Source organism: Bombus vancouverensis, chromosome 18 (assembly GCF_051014615.1).
Source record: "Bombus vancouverensis nearcticus chromosome 18, iyBomVanc1_principal, whole genome shotgun sequence".
Lineage (NCBI taxonomy): Eukaryota > Metazoa > Arthropoda > Insecta > Hymenoptera > Apidae > Bombus > Bombus vancouverensis.
Genome location: NC_134928.1, coordinates 3,523,828 through 3,540,193, shown reverse-complemented (window position 1 = coordinate 3,540,193; position 16,366 = coordinate 3,523,828). Strand labels below are relative to the sequence as shown.

General features: G+C 40.6%; 1 protein-coding gene across 2 annotated transcripts in view; it reads left to right on the top strand.

The window, feature by feature from the left end:
* LOC117160296 (uncharacterized) overlaps window positions 1-16,366 on the top strand; it is a 67,598-nt gene that overhangs the window by 9,101 nt on the left and 42,131 nt on the right. Inside the window, exon 1 of one of the 2 annotated variants that reach the window (XM_033340964.2) lies at window positions 14,376-14,687. The exons of the other annotated variant lie outside the window; for it this stretch is intronic. Within the exon in view, the coding sequence (XP_033196855.1) occupies window positions 14,654-14,687 (34 nt within the window). The 5' untranslated portion in view covers window positions 14,376-14,653. Of the gene's footprint in view, window positions 1-14,375; window positions 14,688-16,366 lie in introns of those variants that run through there. 2 annotated transcript variants of the gene reach the window in all.

Genomic DNA, 16,366 nt, shown 5'->3' with positions numbered 1-16,366 from the left:
TGGTATGTGTAGCGACGGGAAAGTGTCAAGATTACATCAGTAAAATTTGAAAACCATTCAATAATATAGAGAGGAGTTGTGATAATTTTATTAGAAACATTCATGATGAGTGTCTCAGAAAATTATTCGAACGCTGTAACACTGTTGATAGTTTTTCATCTTCCTTTGCAGCGAATGTAAACATCATTGCTAAATGAAAATATTGCTACGTTCACTTGACGTTAGGATATCGTTTCGGTAACAGTAACGTAAAAGTGTGCATACTAACACTTACACGAATACCAAAAAGTGTGAAACAAAAAATTGTGAAAGAGAAATAATATCCGATTACACGAGGACCGCAGATCATATAACGAGATTGCCAGAATCGTGAACAGAAGTCCAAGATACATTATATGATAAAAAAGTCAAAGAACGAGGGAACACTTGTAAACAAAGGTCGATCAGGTCGACCAAGGAAATTGACTGGAAGAGAGGAGAAAGTTGTTATTCGCGAGTTAAAAAAAATCCTACTGCATCCGCTCCTCGACTCGCAAGTATGGTAGCTGATATGTTTCATAAAGAAGTTCACCCGGAATTATGTCGACGAATCTTACGAAACGATGATTTTCATGGCAGAGTACCGCGAAACAAGCCATATATTAGTGCGGTAAATCATAAAAAAAGATTGACATTTGCAAAAACCTATATTAATAAAGATAATTGTTTTTGGGACAAAGTCATCTTTTCGGACGAGTCAAAGTTTAACATTTATGGCCGGGTGGTCAAAATTATGTGCGGAGAAAACTAAATACGGAATTGGAATCGACGTTTACATGAAACAGTGAAACACGGAGTTGGATCGGTCATGGTGGGGAGGCGCATGGCCGCCAGTGGCACCGGAAATTTGATACTTATTGATGGAATACTTGATAGATATAAGTGTCCAAATATTTCAAAAAGTAATCTTAAAGAAAGTGTCCGTAAATTAGGATTATTGAAAGATTTCCACTTCCAAGAAGATAATGATCCTAAGCATACTGCTAGAATTGTGAAAGAATGGATCGTATAAACACACCACACACGTCAATTACTCCACCGCAAAGTTCAGACATAAATCCGATTGAAAATTTATGGGCTGAAATCGGAAAAAGATGAAATAAATTTCAGATAACCCCAAAGTAAGTATTGAAAGATAAAATTATAGAAATATGGAACTCCGTTAAGTGTACTTTTACAAAATCATTGGTTTACTGTATGGAACGTCGATTGAGACACAGTATCGCTGCTAAAGGTAGTCCAACAAAATATTAATATTAAATAATTTAATAACATACGTAGCGTTCAAATACTTTTGTCAGTCACTTACAATGCGTGTTTTTAATAAATGTATCAACTCCTACGTACGTTGTCGAATCCTTTTCAAATTCTACCGACATAACCTCAAAACTTCCATCTTCCTACTGACATCTGCTTGTCTAAGCACCATTACTTTAATGTACATTATTTCTATCATTCAAGTTTGCATATGTAAGCGTTCGAATACCTTCGTCAGCCACTGTATATTTTTCGGTCGAATTATTACGACGATTATCTTATTACAAATATTAATATTACAGTAATATTTTATATTATAAGAATATAACAATATCTGGCGAAAATTGGCGAGTGAATCGAATGAATTAGATTTTTAGAATTGCATTGAATGGGGTTTCGTAGCGTTTAGGTGAATGGAACGACGTTACGGTATTCTAAACTATGTTATCGTAATAATGGATCTCGGAGGGAAATGGAACTTTTGTTTATTTCATTAGGCAAATCCTATTGTTCTGCATTTTTCCAGAGTTTTCTGCCAGTTTCCCATTATTCCGGAATCGACTAGGTGAAAGGGCGATTTCGGCTAACGAGGAGGATGCTCGTATGACTATGCGAGCGGTGCACGTTTCGTATCGTGTCCGATCTCGGATGGTGAAAATCGTCGGTGTTAACGGTGGACTGCGTCGGATACGCGACTGTCTCTACCTGCTTGCTAAATACCAGGTCGTAAAATCTAGTGGAAAACGTGCTCAGTTTGCCGTGAAAAGTTTGTCCGGATGAATTTCACGAACGTCTTTGTATAATGCTGGGTGGAATGTTTTCTCACGTGTTGTTTTAGGACTTGTAATCCTATTGAACAACTGCTTACCAAGTTTCTATTGAAGTAAGTTCGTGGGTTGATAGGATTTAGCAAAACAATGTTAACTGAAGAACCGACACTTTTGTCAACATGATTGATTTATGATTTTTTTATAGAGATTATTTAAATCTGTATCGTTACGTTTATTAATTTACTCGTTTATCTTTCTTTTTTATCGATGTTAGAATTCCTTGAAGCATTAGTTCTTTAGAGATTCTTTATGCTGTTAGATTTTACAATAAATATTTCGGTATAATTTTCTTTGTTCCACAATGGTTTACAATTTGGATGGTTGGCAACTAAGTGATTGCGGGTTTCGTCAATACCACCTAACGGCGAAATCCGCAATCACTTAGTTGCCAAGCCAATAGCTGAAATTAAAAAAAGCAATTCGTTGGACCAAAAGAGAAAATAATCCTTCACGTCGACACGACAAGCTCGGACAATCTCGATCATGAATATTAACGTATCCTCTTCGACGAACGATTTTACCACGGCTCTTCGATTTACGTCCGGTGTGGCACGTGAAAGGACGATCAATTATTCGGGCGCGCGACACAAATGTTATTCGGTGCATTACGCGCCACTCTGCGTCGGTCCTCGATCGGAACAAAGTCGACCAATCACGTCACTTTTATTTCTTCTTTATTTTCCCCCATAGTCATTGAATTTTATCGAAAACGATTATTCCTTATTAATTTTTAATTGTTTGTTAGTTATTAACGATTACTGTACAGTACTATTGGGTTGGCAACTAAGTGATTGCGGGTTTTGTCATTACCACCTAATGACACATAACCTAAACACAATACATAGGGATACGTTAGAAAGGGTGACAGAAGAAACGTAAGAAACGGGACCGCGTACAAAGACTGACTTAGGAAACGGTGGTTTTCGTGCCGGACTGAAATCAGGCCGCAGCGATATATCGCCGCTCTTAACCTCGCGATGCCCTGCTGCACGAAACTTTATTTCCATCGAGCCACGACTTCCGCAACCACCCGCCGCTTTTATACCCTCGGGGAGTGCTGCAGTTGGTCGCAGTGCAGCGGCCCACTGCTCCTGATGCACCAAAACTGCTTGGAGAGCTGCAGGCTCACCGATTGTTCTGTAGATGTTAACGTCGTATCGATCAGCATCGACGACTTCCTTCTTTTGGGCAAAAGAAAGAGACGATAGGCTATAAATATGGAAGCGATAACGATATTACGAAATTTCATCGAAATAAATGCGGTTATTTAGCATCGAAAGCAATTTTGCAGATAATTTCTTCTTGTAAGCGAATTTCTTTTGGTTCAACAGCTTTCGGATTGAGGTTAGGTTGGATATTTAGCTGCAACATGGAATTAAAACAGAAAACAGGGCAATTGTGGAGAATTTAACGATTGCTGGTAAATACTTGAAAATGTATAATAAAAGCTACGGATGAATTCGTAAGAGGAAAATGGAAAAAGGATTGTATGTATGTACTGGGAACTGCACTGGGAATTTTGTTTCAATTTTGTTAGCAGCAGCTCCCAACACTTTTAAATGTTTTATTTGAAATTTACTTTAACTAAAAAATAAGACAATTTAAGCAAATAAAGGAAGAAAGAAATTCACTTAAATACTAGTTTTATTCACACTATTGTTGTATTTTCTAATTTTTAAGTGTATGATATATCTTGAAACAATGTCCAGTATGCAATCAGAAAAAAAGGTGGGACTGAAAGAATGTCGAATGGGACTCGACAAAGGAGCTGTTGAGATAAAAACTGATATCGAGTTACACTCGACATTGGAGTGAAAAAGGTTAAAGAGACGTGTAAAATTAATAGATTGGGGTTAGGTTGGTAAAGTAATTAAGTAGTAGGCAAGTTATACTAGTAAATAAGTAAAATATTTAACCGAATAAGTAAAGCATAGGTGATTTTTGCCACGTGCAATTCATTCTTCAGATGTCACCACGTATGCCCATTTCTTCACGTGCATTCTACGAATCGCTCTTCACTCGCTGCCGATACTCTAACCATAAATATTTAATCGATCTCCAATCGTATATCATTCAACCGTAATGTTATTTGTCAAATGTATATTCAATCGTAATGTCTATCACTCGTGCCAATTCTACAAAGTAGGATTAAACAATTTAAACAATTGCAAAAGTCTATTCCTTTAAAGTACAGCGAAAATATTTTTATTTAGAAAATGAAATTTGTTGCAACGCTTGTAGGGACCTACATACATATCTCGAAGCTATTATCTCTACGAGTCAACCATAAATTATCGATACCTAATTGATAATCATTAGCAGCAGCTTGCTTTCAACCGGGTGATCGATCATCGTTACACCTGCTAATCTACCGTAAATAGAACTGCCTTCCACTGCCATTTTAACCACTATTTCAAATTCTTAAAATACAAACTAAATCTCGATTGTATCTATTTAACGAAATTACTGAGATTTTGAAAACTTTAATATATTGGGTTGGCAACTAAATGATTGCGGATTTTGTCATTACCACCCAATGACCACCCAATGTTGCTCCTATTTTGCGACCAAGTTTTTCAGGACAGAAAAAAAGAAATAAAAAAAAAAGCCCAGAGGCTTAAACCCAAAAACTGCATCATACAACAAAAAATGTAAAGCACCGACACATAATACAGCATGGCTACGTCGTACCGCCGCGTATCGGTACCTTTGCCCAACATACCATTACAAAAATTCATGTTTATTGTGAATAATGCATTTAAAATCTGTATTTTCTGGACTCAATAAACTCCTTTGTAACACCACCCAATGTTGCCAATCCAATATTTCTTTTATCGTTCGAGAAATATCATTTAGATAATCTTCTAAAATACAAACGGTACAATTGTACCATCTTTTGAAGATTTTATATTAAATTAGCGAGATAGAAAAATTAGCAAGACTCGTTGACAATAATGTACTCATATACGAACTTACGGTTAATAATTTATACTGTATATAAAAAATTGTCTGAAATTGTATATAATTGTATGTAATTATATACACGAAAAATATGTTCTTTTAACACCATCTATTGGAGGTTGGCAATTAAGTGATTGCAGATTTTGTCGCTAGGTGGTATTGACAAAATCCGCGATCACTTAGTTACTAACCCATATTACCGTTGCTCATCAACCGTCGAAAGCCATGGTTTACGTTACTTTCGTGTCATTTTGCACACGAATGCACGTACCATTACACATACGAAGCTGCAATACGAACACCTGCAGCGTGAAGTTATGCAAATTCGTGGCGTCGCGTCAGTGTTCACGTCGGTGTGTCTTTGGTTCGATGCCAGAGTGGACCTTCCATTGTCCATTAGATCAGGCCATGCTACGCGGTGAAGAACGCTAAAGAGGTAGAGAAAGAAAGTAAAGGCTAGGTAGGAACGCGCCACTTTTTTCCACCGAAACGGTCCGCTAATATCAAATTACATCTCGCGATCACGAAAGGCTGGTGTGTCCGACCGGCCACGCCATTATCGAACGTTCTCCGGCTTACATACGATCTCTTTGACTGCGAGGTGGGTCCCGGCCGTCATTACCAAGGTGATAAATCGTTCAGAAAATTATGCCTCTGAGCACGTGAAAATTTGGCGTAATTTACCGGCCGAACTGCGCCACTGCGGCGAATTTCAAATTCGTGTGCCGATCTTTTCAATGCATCTAAACTGTTCTCTGCTCGAAAACCGTTTTCTCTCCCGTTTATGTGAACGAAAAAATGCTGAAAGACCGGAGATTTAAGGGAGAAAAAAGGTGTCGAAGGAATTCCACGAAAAAATGTGTACCCCTTTTTATCCGCAGATCTACTCTCCTCGAATGAGAAAGCTTTTTCGCTGTGCTGTCGAGAGGCGATCACGCGAATACCTCGTGATACGTCAGCATTGGGAATAAATTAAATTTAACGCTGGAATAACCGCTTTTGCTACCGTGCACGAATGCATGTGGCACGAAAAAAGGGAGACATAAAATTGCATTTATATATCGCGCGCGTTACGTTCGAACGACAGCGGTTGACTTGAAAAATATTTAGACGGCGCTAATCGCGGCGCGGCAGTAGCGGTTTTCGTTGATTCATAGTAGCGATACTCTAGTTGATTTAGTCCTCGTCTAGCGGAGAGTAGGTTATTATTGGTTCAGTGGAATGTTTTATTTTATACTGATAAGTTGATTTTTATTAAATATATAGAAGTATGCAGAACATGGTGAATATAAAGAGTAGCTTAGAAAATAATAAACCTGAGATAACCGCGTTAGAATTCACTCAGCCGCCATCATTCAAGGATTAACACTTAACGTTCCAAGTGTGCTTCTCAAGCACCACCGATGTGCGGCGCTTTACTCCAAATGTATTTTTCGGTCATTATCGGTAATTGTTTACAAATAAAAAATAATACTCGACAGCGAGTACCGTTAGACCTGTGAACACAAACCCGGTTTGCATCCTAATGAATGTTTTAAAAAATTGCACACATTACTCGATTATAATTAATATAAATATTGGAATCAAAATTGTATTACTTCTCAGATGAATAAAGATTGTTTTGAATGACTTTAATATTCATTTCAAATCTGACACTTAAAAACTTGCAAGTTGAAGTGCGATGAGAATAAGTTGAAGTTGCCGGTCGATATTCACAGTTAAAAGTCGGAGCGTTAGAGGTTAACCCCTGTGACAACAAACAAACAATTGTTAAATAATCTGACTAAACTATTTCTACCAAGTAGTTTCATACTTTTCCGTTGAAATCAATAGCTTACTAATTAACCAGTTTCACGTGCAACTCACTACTCGAGTTAAACCATCACGTTCACACTAATTAAAGTGAAATTATCCAGCGAGTAACGTTTCTCTGTTTCCTGGTCCCAACTGAATTATCTTGTGTGAAAAGGTTTGCGCATGCGCATCGTTGGATTTGCCATGTATCGCGGATACACGTCCGCCATTGAGGGTGCGTTCGTGGCAACGAAAGTATGCTAATTAAGCTGTTGCCGGCACGTCTAATTGCACCGTAGCCGGCTAATGAGTCGGTGGTTTACCTGGCGGCGAAATTTTGGTCTGAAAAGTCGGCAAACAACGTGGGCCGATTTTCACCGGCCAATTAGCCGATTCCCCTCTGTTACTGAGATCTGTTACACGGCCGGTGAATTTCAACCGTTGCCGATGGGCTGATTCTCGTGGGACCGGGAACCGGAGTAACGGGCAAAACGCGATTGATTTATTTGTTCTTGTTTGTTGCTGTTGTTTGTGTAGGAAACTATGATTGTTTGTAGATTAACACGTCGACTGCCACGGTGGTCATCAGTGTCCCACGTTACTAAATTTTGTAGACTAATTAAAGCAAGGTAAACTTCATAAACCAAAAGACTAAATAGTAATTAGTAGTAAGTAAATAATAATTAAAATATAATAGACTAAAAATAATATAATATTTGGCAAAAATTAGATGTTATGATATAGTAGATATTTTTCTGGGGATAACATTTCAGCTAATGAAACTATTAAAAACTGTAAATCCGGACTGGACTATTTTTGTACATTTTTAAACGAGGTTTAGTGTTCTATTTACCTACTGATAGAGCGATTAAATAATCCAAACTCACCAAACAATTGAATAGCTCGTAAGTTAAGAAAGTTAGCTGAGCAATAAATTGTAGTTTCTGAAAACTATAATAAAAGGTAATAACCAAATAGTAAAGCTTAATTATTGTAGATACAAGCATTCCCTAGCAGATATTAGGAAAAGTCTAGATGCAAGTAATTTTTTTCCAAACAATATTTGCTCATTCTTCTTGATACAGCTTTGCGATACAAGCCCATAGTTTACTAGAAACTGTTCCTTTTCTCAAAAGGGTTTCCTGACACTTGCGGCGACCTTTTTTCTGAAAATATAAATCCAAATCGGTGTGAACGGTTAACCGGTAGCAAAGTACCTAAGAAGAGCGTTAAGACGATCACAATAGTCTCATAAAACCGCAAATCCCCTCAAATAACCATCTCAAAAAAGGATTCGATTTCTGCTTTTAACCTCGTTCAGAAACCGAGACGATGATTTTCCTTGGTTTCGTCGCCGAACGAGTCTCTCTCTAAACGTACGTACTTCGATCGAGAGAAGTATTAGTTGGCAACTAAGTGACTGCGGATTTTGCCATTGGGTGGTAATGACAAAATCCGCAGTCACTTAGTTGCCAAGCGAATATAAGACGTCGAAACCGGACAAACCGTGGAAGAATCGAAATGTACGTACAGGATGGCCAGGGAGCAGCAATTATCGGGCAAAATGATAAAGACAAAGGCGTAATAACGCTGCACGGTTCACAGAGGTGGATTTAATGAGCCGCTAACCGGCCGGCCTGTTCGTTTCGTGCGGAAATTAATCAGCTCTGGCATCGATACGTTTCCCCGGTTTAATGAGATTACCGCGTAGCCGAGCAAAGATCGAAAGATGATCGCGATCGGAAGGATTTCGAAGGAAACAGGTTGGGATATCCTCGGGGACGGGATAATTGCCCCGTGGCGGCTCCTTTGTTGACTTTCCAAACGGCCAACTACATATTTAGGATGTAGTTTATATCGAGAAGTGTCTATTGTAAAAGAGTGACGAAGTTAGAGGTAAAATTAGATTCGGCGTTGCATCTTCGATCGACGATACATTCGTCGGGCAATTAAGTTACCGTGCTAGTAATTAAGTCGTAATTTCAACTGCCAAAGAAACTTTGTTTAATCTGACGATCACGCACAGAAACGAAGATAATCGACCTTCTTCCTCGTACGTTGCTGGAGCAGTCGATTCATCCCATTAGTAATTAACCTGTACACGTAACGTGTTCTTAACTTTGTTCGAAGAAAACGCTATCTCTTTGATCTATAGATCGTGAATACAGAGATTAAGATGGGCGATCGATGCGTTATTTCTTTTTTTGAAGACGATCGCGATGAACCCGGTGAATGTCAGTGCCCTTATTTTCGCGGTTTTGAAGTAGCAGCATTCTATTTACGCCCAGCCAGGCGGTTTTTAGTTGGCACGTGTATCCCTCTATAGGTGAGCCGCGTGAAACAGAAGGATGAACGAGGAGGCTCGAAGGAACGATGGCCGAGAAAGAAGGACGGAGATGCGCGACACGCTGCGCGGAAGAGAACGTAAGAAAGACAGAGAATAAGAAAGAGGAGCTCTCTTGCAACGATCGTCTCGCGTCTACGAGCGTATCCCGCCTTGCCGGCGCGTATCCAGGAAGTGACGTCAGCCGACGACGTTCTTATGAATTAATTTGCGGAAATCAAGCCTCCCACCTACCCCTTTCTCCCGGTCTCGCGCACAGATCCTAATCCTGCGCGCAGTTGCGCAATCCTAATACCGCCTACACACGGCAAAAAGTGTTCATACGCTACTAAATGCTTTGTGCGGTTCTTGTCTCAGCGTGTCGATAGATCCGACGATTGTATTCGCCTGTGGCGCTCACTTCTCTATCTCTCCAACTCTCGCCGCCATCTTTTATTCCGTTATTTTTCAACCATTGATTACATAATTTCTTGATGCTGAATGACAGGCTCGTTTTAGAAGAGACACACGGGGAGTATGGTGTCGAAAGCAGCTGGAAAAACTGTTGCATTGTCTAAGATTCCCGTTAGAATAACCTACATCGATAGAATCAGGCCGAGCAGCTTCCAAGAAAAGATTTTGCATCGCAAATGACCGGTCGAGGACCGAGTGCTTCGACGTTCGATGACTGTCCTCACCCACGTAGCGTTCCAATGAACAATACCTTAAACTTGACGGCGTCTCGCGATCATCCTGTTGCTGTCGCTATTTTAGGACCGTCACTACTACCGGAACACACCGACTCCTCGTCTCGTTCCTCTGTAGCGCGATCATCTCCGAATCTGAAAATTATCTCCGATACAAAGATAATTTGCAATTTGGTAAAACGCAAAACTCGTCGAAAAATTAGCCAAAATTCACTGCTCCCTGGATTAAAGGAGAATATCGTTGGTGAATTTATTGTTCTCGCCGCGCCAGAGGTTGTCGTTCGCGAGTCACGCCTACGCCTTCGAGCGCTTACGCCAGGCACGAGAAACTGTGGCCCGAGCGTAATTAGCGATCCTGTGGCGTATCGACGAACCTTCCGGCTCGAAAATCGGAACGTTGGACGCCTAGACGAGGCCTTTTTAGATCCTAATCGGAGATCAGAACGATCTGCTCGTTGGACACCTACGTTCATCGAATCCCTGCGATTCGACTAGAACAGAACGTTGGACACCTACGTCCAGTGAACCCTGGCAATCCATTCATAGAGTCTATTGCGATCTATTTCTTGGACACCTACATCCATTCGACATCTACGCAGATTTTATACCGTCTTCCAAAAACAGGAATGGTGTAATCGAATCCAAAGGTTAGACGTTCAGAGTGGAAGAAACTTCCTGAATTGAAATGGCGTCGTTGATCAATGGTGAAATGTAAAGTATGTTATATACGTAACGCACGCATGTATTACGCATAAGGAGTTGCGGGACTGTCACAATGAATGGTTCTATTGTATCAAGTAAATATTGGATTTTCTTGCAAGCGTCGGGTCTGCCTCTTGTAGAATTGAAAATTGAACTCGTATCATCGGTACGTCTTACAAGTCACGAGCTACAAGTTTGCAAAACTTTGAAGCTGACTCTGTGGAATCGTGTACAGAATGCATAGAGTCAAAGAATAACAAATATATTAGGTTGTCCCAAAAATGCATTTCGCTATCTGCACGCAGCTGCTTTATCTGGCTATGTTGATACAAACATGAAACCTAATCTGTCTAATGTTGTGGTCTTTATCTTCTATCGTCCTCTAGCTGCCGTAGGACACGTTTCGTTTGCATTCAAACAAAAAATGTTGTGCATCTAAAAATTGTATAATACAATACCAATGGTAAAATTATTCTTATTATTTACAGGATTTTTATTACGCCATAGAATAGGTAAACATATAGATTGTTCACGGACCATATGCCACACATATGTTTCAATTAGTCCCTAATGATTCTTTTATTTCATCTCATTTCCTAATACTTATGGACGAGCGTGTATGTGTATATCAGAGTAGTCGATTGAATCTTCACGGCCATTAAGCCCTCTGTTGTTGAACTTTCCCGCGTCTGAATCGATTGGACGAGCGATAAGAGTGTTGGAACGATATTTAGCAACACCTGGATGAACCGAGTACGTCCAATCCATCTCCCGTTGTCGGATATAGATATTTTGTCCAGCACATAACAAGCCGCTTGACGTGCAAAGATGGCCCTTAACTCTAAGGTCCAAGGGATGCCAATGCAGTTTAGGATAATATGACGAAGATCGGTAGCATGAGGCAGGCGGCAATGTATGGAACAGTCGGAAAGCTGGAGACAGAGAGAGAGAGAGAGAGGGGAGCCAGGTGTTTCATGGGGTACCATAGAACCGAACCACCCCCTACCAACGTTCCCTCCTTGCGGAGAGAGACCACACGTTTCCCTCTAACTCCTACGTCTGCTTCCTCGACGCACCCTTTTCCCTTCCTTCTCCCTCTTCCGTCTTCCTTCTCCTTTCACCATCTGTATTTCCCTCTTTCTCTCTCTTTCGCTCAGTCCTACCACAACCTTCCACCCTTCCTTCTTTTACTCTCTAGTTTCGACTGGTCTCCTCGTTATACCGGGTGTCGCGTGGCGAATCGGGGCATTCCAAGCGGTAAACAAGATAGGATTATATTGTTTGCCGACCGTTTCGTCGCGCACGTTGTCGTTGTTCACCTTCGATCTAGGTGGTCGAGTTTTTAGTCCAGACTCTTTGGCGAGTTCATTGGTGGGCTAGAACGTTCGTGCGGTTTCATGGGAACCGTGAATTTGCTGCTGGTGGGTGGGTACCTTCCGAGAAGCTGGAGAAATCCTAAAAATTGTGACTTTTGTCGTGAAAGTCGTCCGACTTAACCCAACCTGAGACCATCGGTATGTCGAGATATGCGAGTCCCTCTGTCGTCTAATTTTTCGCAATTCCGACTTGGGTTAACCTAAATTAACCTCTACGAGAAATCTCGATGGAAAGAAAAGGGGAATAATGGAACTCCTTAACGACCATTTAATATTCTTTTAGAGGTTTACAACGAAGAGTCGTTATGAGCCGTACGTACGCTATGAGTCGAGGGAAAAAAGTATCATAGTATATAGCATATCACGAAGTTGTGCAGCACTGGCTGCTTGTTTATTGACCAGCGGATAGCTCGAACGCGATCGAAGCTGCGGAACATTGCGCTCGAACGGCTGGAAAGAGGGCGAGAAATCGATATTCGCTGCGGCGTTGGCTCGCGCGATCGATCCAAGCCACCCGGTATAGAAACGGGTAACGAACACCCAGGAGTAGAGTCCTAGTGCCTCGAGGCCTGTAATATTATACCGGCGAACTCTCATGTACTCAGGTTTGCGTTTCTGCGTGCGTGAGAGACGCCACCCGTGTTGTCGTGCCTCTTTCTCGACGTCATCGTCGTCATCGTCGTCGTAGTAGTCGTAGTAGTCGTCGTCGTCATGGACGTTGACTTGGTCGCGTCGTGCCTCGTCTTCGTCGCGGTCTGTCGTCGTCCAGCTTCGTCTCTCGCCTCGTCGATTCTTCTTTGAATCTGAATAATGACTCGAGCCGACGGTGTGTCGTTTCTCTTTGATCGTCCGCTCCATGTTGGTTTTCTGCTTTGGTTCGAGACTGTAGTTTTCGAAATTTTATTTAATTAATTGATTAATGTATATGATAGAGAATATTGTTGATATGATTATAGTCAATATTATTGTTACCCTTTTGTTTTTATTGCGCTATAGGTGACAATGCTCGTAAATAGATAAAGGAAAAGATAAGATTAATTCTTTTGTGTTACGATATATATTAGGTTAGGTTAGGTTGTCGTTACCACCTAATGACACAAGCCGCAATCACTTGGTTGCCAACCCTATAGTTGCTTATACAAATGTTTGTCTGGTTATTTAGTATTTCATTTTGAAAATATAATTATTCACTGTATATTGTTTTATATTTAATTGGGTCTTCCCAATAATCCTATAATTTCATACAAAATATACCACATATCGAACATGACCGGACATTTTGTGACCAACTGTACGTCCTCAAACACTGAGCAATTATTTCTTCCAAATGTAGATACTAAATTATATTACACGTAAGTTAATTAGATAATGTTATTTCTATTGTCGATTAGTATACAGATATATCGCATTTGAATTAACTTCGTAAGGTGTCCGACGGCCGAAAAAATATTTTTCCCTAGTAAAGGAAACACCAAAATACCAAATAGATTATTTATGAAATTGGCATTGCGAGAGTAACGGCGAGCGTGCGATCGCCGATGATCTCATCACTTAGATCGCAGGCACAATCGACCTATTGCACCTCGTAAAGCCGTCATTGTCTCTTACAGAGTTTATTAAAGCCGCTACAATTGGCACCTACTTCGCTCAGCAAAATACGATAGGCTTTCTTCTTGACCCGGCGTTCTTCGGGGCCAGCGTGTACAATTATCGGGCGTTGATGTCTCCCCGCGACGATTCGCGCCTCCGTCCACCGTTTAACGTAATTATCAAGCACGTTCATCGCTTACACGAGTAAGCGGATTAAATTCGCGTTGTTCCTTCAGTCTTGCATGGATCTTTCGTCGTTCAATCGGCACCCATCTGTGTGGTATCAAATGAAATCGATTAAAAGAAATCGCGCCTTCTTTCCACTTATAATCTCGATCGAAGTTCCACCGATCGAACGTTTCCTGGTGCGAATGATAAGGTTTTATTGCATCACGCGAAGAAGCCATTCACGTGCTTTCGAGTTGACGCCTTTGCCATCAAACGTAGCTTGCCCCCTCTCTTAGTTTCTTCTTTGCCATTCACAGCTCAGGATAAACGTTATCTCGTATCGAACGTCCTCGAATCCCTGTTCTCGAATACTTAATCGTTAGATCAACGAAAAGTTGTAAACAAACGCGAAGTAGAGCGAACCAAGTCGTTAAAACGTGTGGCAACTTATTTTGCGATTACGTGCGCGTGCTATGTTCGTCGTTTAATGGAGGACGTTTCGTTATCGCGTGAACGCTGTCGATCGCGATGCCCCATTTTGCAGCGACCTCTCTGCTTCATTCCTTCTTTATCACGTGGTTTTTTACCGATCGAGGAAACCAGTCGTTATCGCCAGTCGTTTCGTACTTGTTTCGTACTAGTCGGTCTCCGATGTGCAATAATTCTACTTTCCGTGGAACCTACGAATTCCAGGCTGGGGCTCGCAGTGTTCTCTTTAGAGCTCGCAGGAAACACAGAGAAACGTTCCTAGCGAGTATAAATATCAGCCGGTGCTATTCCTGTTAAACGCAAACTGCAATTGTGGCAACGCTCATTTCCACACTTCGAATTCTTTCGTCTGTCTCGCGGGGATGCGATTCAAAGTGTTCGATTGGCCGAGATCTCTTGGAGGAGAAGAAAGTTACGATGGTTGGACAGATCGGGAAAGATAAGAGGCGAGGTACGTAGGGAACTATCGATGCCAACTCTTCGCAACCCGCTAGAAAATTCCAACATTCTTCGGGCTTCCATATCCATTTCGAGTTTAGCGAGAATCGATATTTGGCGTGGCCTTCGTGGTCCGGTCCGGGTGTAGGTACGCATGAGGTTACACCCGCGTTGCCATACTCTGTGGTTTTTCTTTCTTCCAATACGATGTTACGATGTACGATGTAGCGGATACCTTGTTACCGTTTGGCGTCGTGCGTAACTATCAGACTATTAGACTTAAATTTAAATGCACGTAACTCACAAAATATGAAAAATATTATATAAAAAAATTCTCTATAGATTTCCCTTTTTTCCATTGTATGATAAAAATATGAATTTGTATAAATGTCGGTAATAACTGATTATTAATATTTATTATTAAACTTACATTTACTTTTATTTATTATTATTCTATGAAACATTATACGATCGTATGTTTTAAGTAAATTTAGTTATCACGTCCACTCTTCATTCTATCACTACAAAATAGATATTGAACGATCATGATAACAATGCTTAAACTTCTGTTGGACAAGGATTCGTTGAATTATATAACGTCGCTTTCCCATTGAAGTGGGCGCTCGTGTTTCACTCGTAGAATCCAATCGTACGATATTTCAGTGGTCGAAAAATATTCATTAACGGAACATTATTTTCCTAACCTATATGTCATATAATATACTTACATATTATACACTAGATATCATCTTTGTGTTAGAAGATTCATAGTCCTGTTTGCTTTCTAAAAACCGTGCAATGCCTGTAGCGCTATGTTTTTTTGAAAGTCCTATGCTTTAGTCCTATTCTAGAATTTGTTTTCATAGTTCAGCTGTCAGAATGTCATATAATCGTCACAAGTAACAGAGGTTCTTCGCAAGGTGTAAAAACACAGAAATATTTATCAGATTGTTGTGTAAACAATTTTTAAGGGCAAAACGATCGTTTTCGACAACGATTCGCTTTCATTTCCGTTACAAATCGATAAGAGTGTGCGTGTAACGATAGCTTAGCTGGATCGTAAATTTCTCTTATCTCCGGGCGAAGATCTGTCGTGCCGATGGCTAATGTAGACATTCCTTTTTCTTTCTCTCTTTTTTATTATTATGCACAGTGAGCAACGTTGACGCAGCGGCGCTTTTACTGTGCTTGCGTGAACGTCGAGGCTGGAAGGAACGGCGCTCATAGATTTTGGCGATCGATAATTTCGAAATTTAAAAGAGGCAAGCGATACAGTGGCGTCCGTTCAGAGCATGAGAATGCGCCGGATTTATGAGCTCCTAGATCAGATCCGGCGATTGTTTCTTCAACCTCGGGGGGGCGTCGTCGAATTAAATTTTTCATCGGGCAATAAAACATTTGCCCCTTCCACGTTTTCCGCGAATCTACTTTCGTGACTATGTTTTTATTTAAAATTGAAACGCTACTTTTTATGCAGGTCCTTCTGCTATCAAGCAGAACTGCAGTTTTGTCGTGGAAGAAATAACTGACAGGTGATAAACCATTCTATTGAGGTTAGTTTAAGGTTAGGTTCGGTTGGCAACTAAGTGATTGCGGGTTTTGTCGTTAGGTGGTATTGACAAGATCCGCAATCACTCAGTTGCCAACCTAATATTTTCGTGGAACTCGCGACTTTTAATCGTTTGTTTTACG